The 6716-nt window shown below is 40.1% G+C and overlaps 1 protein-coding gene across 1 annotated transcript in view; it reads left to right on the top strand.

Moving 5' to 3' along the window:
- LOC106876564 (high affinity cAMP-specific and IBMX-insensitive 3',5'-cyclic phosphodiesterase 8B) overlaps positions 1 to 6716 on the top strand; it is a 288850-nt gene that overhangs the window by 238907 nt on the left and 43227 nt on the right. Inside the window, exons 8-10 of the mRNA XM_014925160.2 lie at positions 812 to 900; positions 5101 to 5195; positions 5697 to 5776. Of these exons, the coding sequence (XP_014780646.1) occupies positions 812 to 900; positions 5101 to 5195; positions 5697 to 5776 (264 nt within the window). The remainder of the gene's footprint in view (positions 1 to 811; positions 901 to 5100; positions 5196 to 5696; positions 5777 to 6716) is intronic.

Raw genomic sequence — 6716 nt, forward strand, 5'->3', positions numbered from 1 at the left:
ATATATACGTATGTATGTATGTATGTATGTATGTATGTATGTGTGTGTGTGTATATATATATATATATATATATATATATATATATTGCAGGAACTCCTCAGAGTGATCGCAGGCTCATCTTGTGAATCCATGGCAACGTTAGCAACGTTTCTGTATCATCAGCAGATATTTGAAGGTCACATGCATCTCCACCCTTAACCTGTTTGATTTTCCTGTGTGGAGCAGAGAGGGGCAGACAATAGTGAGTTGATCCTCACTGAAGGGTTCCTCTTTGTGATCACTTATCAGCCACTGCCACCTTCAGCTGGTTTCACCTGCCATGGCTATCTTCTTGCTGATTTTCTTTGTTTCAGTTCCAGACCAATCTTCTGCAGCCAGCATTAGTTGTCTGTATATATCATTATTGTATATACACCCAGCTTTAGCTGTATGTATATTGTTGCTTTGTTCTTGAACATTCCACCACCACCACCACCACCACCACCACACCTCCACCACCAGTATTACCACTACAACTACCACATCTACCACAATGAGCACTTGTACTACTACTACTACCTCTAACAACCATCTCTATCACTACTGCTACTACTACAAGTAGCCCCCATCATTAAAATCTCAACCATTACAATTTGTGCCACAGTCACCACTACCATCACCACCACCACTACTACCACTGCCTCAATAACTATTACTACCACCTCCACCATCCACACTTGTACCACTGCCTCCACCCTGACCACCACCACCACCAAGACTCTCCACGAAGTCTAAAACCTAGCCATCATTGTCATTCTTTTCTCATTCCAGTTGTGGGAAGGTTTACATTATATGCGTCGGAAAAGTGGTGGAAGTATCCCACACCATTGTAGAATTGTCCCAGTTCTTGGACCTCTGGGGTAAGTAGACAAAGAACACCACAGCTGAACTTCATAAGGGTCGACATAGAACATTATTTGGGACAGGGGTCAGCATGCTACACTACTGAGATCCACAAGGATCAACATGCTGACAGACGGGTGAACATGATGCACTATTAGGGGCAACATAAGTCAGCAGAATACACTATTAGGGACCACATAGGTCAACACACAATTAAGGACCCTATAGGCCAACATGCTGCAGTATTAAGGACTAAATAAGGCAATAACCTATGTTATATGAAAGAAGATCAGAGAATAAAATATATATCTAAAATAGGCCATAATTACGTTAGTCTTTTTTATTTTGCAATTCGTCAGAAGAAGGAGGGTGTTGTCCAGAGAAGACTTTGCTGACCCAGATTGAGTGAAAGTTTAAGGGTAGCTTTGTGAATTTTGGTAAAATTTTGACCTGGATATGGCTCATCAAGAGATTAGTTTAGTTAAGGGCCCATCATAATTGTCAGATTTACCCAAGTAAAATGTTGGTAAAGATAATCAGGCATTAATATGTAATTATACAAAATATTATCTGTCATCATTGTTGTCTAGATGTTATATAACATAATATATTAACTGATATTATTGTTATGGAGATTTTATATGTATGTGTATATATGAGAGACGGTGTGTACATGTAAGAGAGAGAGAGTGTATGTGCGTGTGCGTATGTGTGTGTGCATGTGTGCATATATAAGTGATGTGGTTGGCATATTTGTGTATATGTGTGTGTGTGTGTGATAAGCATGTGTCTGTATGCATAAATGTGTATGTATAGATGTGTATGTATTTATACGTATTGCACATATGTTTCCTGTGTGTCACATGTGATGTATGTACACAACTGGTTAACCACTGCTGTTCCACCTCACCACCACCGACACTACCACCACCACCACTACCACCACCACCACCCCATCAGTTACCAACAGTCACAATCAAACAACAATCTCTGACATTTTAAACTGGCTTCTTACATTCTGATCTCTGTAGATTTATTCCACGTCTTTTGTCTGCTACCGATACCATTGTCTATTCACCTGTCTACAAGACAGTTCTAGAATTTCTATCTAATCATTATCAAAATAATTAAACCACAAATGTCTCTGATTGATAAATGACAAAAACTGCAGCAGCTCTTGGAATAAACTAAAGCAAAAGCTTTTAAAAGAAATTAAACTGAGCTCTAATACAGAACTCTTGTTATTTCTGGAATGCAGGTGAGATGACTCACTGGATAAAATATAAGTTGACCAACACGTGGTTGCAAGTTCAAATCCACTGCAGGTAGAGCACAAATTTCTGGACACTGTAATCCATACTAATTTATCAGAAAGAACTGCAAGACCAATTTATTGGTACCCTGCACACTACAGTACCCTGCACACTACAGTACCCTGCACTGTACAGTACCCTGTATTAATAAACTTGCATCGTTTATATTAATGTAGAGGTACTTATATTTAATTTCATTATTTCAGTAACTTTAATATTTGTTTAATTTATTGTTTGTTGACCAAAGTGACCATGCTCTGGTGACCAAGGTGACCATGCTCTGAATTAAACAAACATTAGATTTACTCGAATAATGGCTTCAAGTTTCGGCACAAGGCCATCAGTTTCAAGAGAGGGGATCAGGCAATTATATTGACCCCCTATGATTAATTGGTACTTATTTTATCAACCCTAAAAGGATGAAATATAAAGTTGATCTCGGCAGAATTTGAACTCGGGATGTAAAGCCACAAAGCGTTTTGCCCAGCTGACCACTTTAATGTTTTATGCAATGTTTTATGCCCCACAGTCCAGTTGTACAGCAAACCCATGGATTGTGATTGGTCTGCCCTCATCAAACAATTCCTCCACTTGCCGGCGATTCGTGGCAATTGTTGCAGTTGATTGTCTTCAATACTGATTTCTCCTTCTTTAGATTTTTCAATTCATCTGTGGACATTGCCGCTGCCAATGATGTCAGCTCTGTAAACAACCTATAACCTTCTGTGGGTAGTGGACTACCTGCACCTCTCTTTGATCAAGGCTTCAATGACAGCACATTGCTTCTACTTGGAATCCATTATTTGCTTGCAATGAAAAAGAACAGGAACCTGTGTCATCATTGTTTAATGCCCGCTTTCCATGCTGGCATGGGTTGGACAGTTTGACGGAGAACTGGCAAGCCAGGATGCTGCACCAGGCTCCAGTCTGATCTGGCAGTGTTTCTACAGCTGGATGCCTTTCCTGACGCCAACCACTCTGAGAGTGTAGTGGGTGTTTTTTACGTGCCACCGGCCACAAGGGCCAGTCAGGCGGTACAGGCAATGATCATGCTTGAATGGTGCTTTTTACATGCCACCGGCAGAGGAGTCAGTCAGGCAGCACTGGCAACAATGACCACACTCGAATGGTGCTTTTTACGTTCCACTGGCATGGGAGCCAGTCAGGTGGCACTGGCAACGACCACGCTCAAATGGTGCTTTTTACATGCCACAGGCATGGGAGCCAGTCAGGCAGCAATCCACTTTTGCATTACTTATGCTGGACCCATCATATCTATCCATCCATCCAGCTAACTATCTGTCTGTTTGTCTATTTAACTGGTCATCCATCTATTCATCCAACCATTTATCTATCTATCTATCTATCTATCTCTCTGTCTGTCTGTCTGTCTGCCTCTCTGTCTGTTTGTATGTATGTATTCTCACAAGAGAAGCAGTACCCAAACTCTATTGAAGAGTCGTTCTGTGATTACTCAGAGTTAATTATTCAGTGCAGTCTTTCAGATAATGAACAACATTTAATGATGGATTTGGGCTGTAATTTAATGTAGATTAGCTGGAAACCACTTCAGCCTAGATGTTGCTTTCATTGGCTACATGAGACCACATGGTGTGATAATTTCTCTGTCCTGATGTGTGTTAGGGAATCAATGAGGGAATAGCTGTACCTTTTTCTTTGCTCATAGTTCTAATCTACGCAGCTGTTTGTTTATATTGCATTTACACATAGAAATATGACTTTCGGCAGGTAAGAACAGCTTACAACTCTTGTCCTTCTTCTTTCGTTTGATTGTTTCAAACAGTTGTTATACAGAATAAAATCTGGAAAAAGCAAATCTAAAGAAAGGCTTTGTTGCTTAAAGCATGTTTTCTTGTTTTCTTTTAATTTATGCTTCAGTTTCTCATTCCTCTGTTTCTGTTTCTTTTTAGTGAGATCAGCAACGATTTGTCGCTTGTAAAAGCATATCGTATTTTGCGAGTGGAGTGAGTTTCCATCACTAGCTGGTGATTAACACACACTGAGGATGGGTGACCACCCAGAAACTCGAGTCCATGTGTCTCACATAAGGCTAGAAATGGGAGCAATGACCTCCCCTTGCAAATACTAATTGGACACAGAATGTGTGTCGTTAGCCAGGTAGAGGAGATGTCTTCCTGGGGCTATAAACGTCAGTAGCACTGTCTCGTATAGGATGCTACACTTGGTTGACAATTATATGTTACAAAATATATTACATTTTGTTCCATCTTCAAAGCATGCCTTACGTATCTTTGAACACATGTTAGATGTAGCCATTACTGTGTTGTGTCTAAGAGATGTTTCAAACTTCAACAAATATTACTTATAACTAAATTCATAGAGTAAAGATTGTTTGCCAATATAACATGGTAGTCTTGGTTTAGGATGAATGTTGCTGTAATTTAGCCCCAGCGGAAATTGTCTCCAGCTGGCTGTACGACACGATCTGTGTCCTTATGTTTTCAAACGAGGGAATTTAGCACCCCCACTCAGCTCAAAACAAATTATTCTGTGCTGATGAAGGGAAATAACCCGGAAATTACGATACAAAGATATTGTTTTCAGCTGAGTGGGGGTGCTAGATTACCTTGTTCGAAAATATAAGGACACAGATCGTGTCATATAGCCATCAGGAGACAATGTCTCCTGGGACTAAATTACAGTAACATTCGTCCTAAACTAGGACTGCCATGTTATGTTGGCAAACAATCTTTACTCCAAAGTACTGTTGCTGGATGTCTCTTGTTGTCAGATTTAAAAATAGTAATTTTCTAAAACTGTATTGTTTTCTAAGACCTATCATATCCTTAAGCAAGTGTTAGCTATAACCATTGTTGTATCCTAAGACCCACCATTTCTCTTGTCTTATGTTTTTCTTTCCAGGAAAGTTATGTATTATGTTTCTGTGAAAAACAATCATGAACTATTTTTTAATCAACTCCGAGATGGTGATCTGAGTGGAAGTCAGCTGGCCAATGGTAAGTTGCACCGTTTCTGTGCATATTGACTGTCCGGTCCATTTACACCTGTGTCTTTCACAGAGGTGTAAATGTAATGTACACAATCTTTAGCACAGGTGTACATGTAAGGTATGCTGTCTTTGAGTGACAATGTGTGGGATATGACACTCAACTCGTTCATAAAACACACGTCTTCAATGGTTTTTAACACACAAACATATGCACATAGACACATACACACACATACACCCCCCACACACACACACACGCACACACACACACACACACACATATATATATATACGATGGGCTTCTTTCAGTTTCCATCTACCAAATTCACTCACTCATGTGTGAGAGTGTTAGCTGTAATAACCTAACAACAAAATCCTTCAGTCTTCTAACGTTTTATGAATCCTTTTACTCATTGCTGAATCCCCAACACTGCTCCCTATTCAAGGGTCTGAATAGGGGTCAGTGATTATCTCACTCAGCCTTAATATTGTCTTCTCTGTCCTCCAGGTGCTGTGCAGGGTCTTAATCGACACCGAGAATCATTATCTAAAATGCAATCAGTTTTAGTTGAAGCACCCATTAACAAAGTGAGTAATTATTTCTGTTATTAATTATTGCATTACTGGTCATCTGTTGCTCCTTACATTCACCCTTCAACCCTACACAATCGCTACAGTTGTTGCCTTCCTCTGATTTTTCCCCATCTCTTGTTGCCCCGTACGCCCTTTGTAAACCATCACTCCAAGTTCCTCTGTCCCCACTCACTTCTACTCACCTCGTACCTTTAGGAGCCACTTGGACTGCTGCTTCTATTAATCCTTTTTTCAGCCTCTCCTCTAAACATGATAGCCATGTAGTTACTTTAGAAGGACCTGCTCATCCATACACCCACAGGTTTTGTGCACTTGGGAGCTGCATGGCAACCTCACCTGTGCTTCCTGTGGCATGGAAAAATACACCCAAGACAAACCGTAAAGTGGTTGGTGTTAGGAAGGTTACCCAGTCGTAGAAACCATGCCAAAACAGACACTGGATCACAATGCACCTTGGATGCATCAGATCCTGTCAAACTGTTCCACCATGAAACATGGATGTTAAATGATGATGAGGATGACAATAACAACGATGATGATGATGATGATGACTTTTTAACAGTTTTGTAGAAGCTGTTACTGCCCCACCAGTTGCCCCATAAATCAAAATCGCTGATGGCAGTACTGCCTGATTGGCACTTGTGCCAGTGGAATGTGCCACCGATTGGACCCCATTTCTAGCTTATTTTTTAATACAAAGCATGACATAACAAAATAGGTGACGTAACACATCTTTCGAATGCCTGATGAAGATGAAGAACTTTATTCTCGCATTTATGTATAGACTGCATTTTGGCAATCCGATCAGTAATGGTCGAAAGATGTGTTACGTCACCTATTTTGTTATGGCATGCTTTGTATTAAAAAATAAGCTAGAAATGGGGTCCAATCGATGTGTTGGTTAATCTGTGGTTTTTTTCCATTTTCTAATTAT

The sequence above is a fragment of the Octopus bimaculoides genome, chromosome 10 (assembly GCF_001194135.2).
Source record: "Octopus bimaculoides isolate UCB-OBI-ISO-001 chromosome 10, ASM119413v2, whole genome shotgun sequence".
Lineage (NCBI taxonomy): Eukaryota > Metazoa > Mollusca > Cephalopoda > Octopoda > Octopodidae > Octopus > Octopus bimaculoides.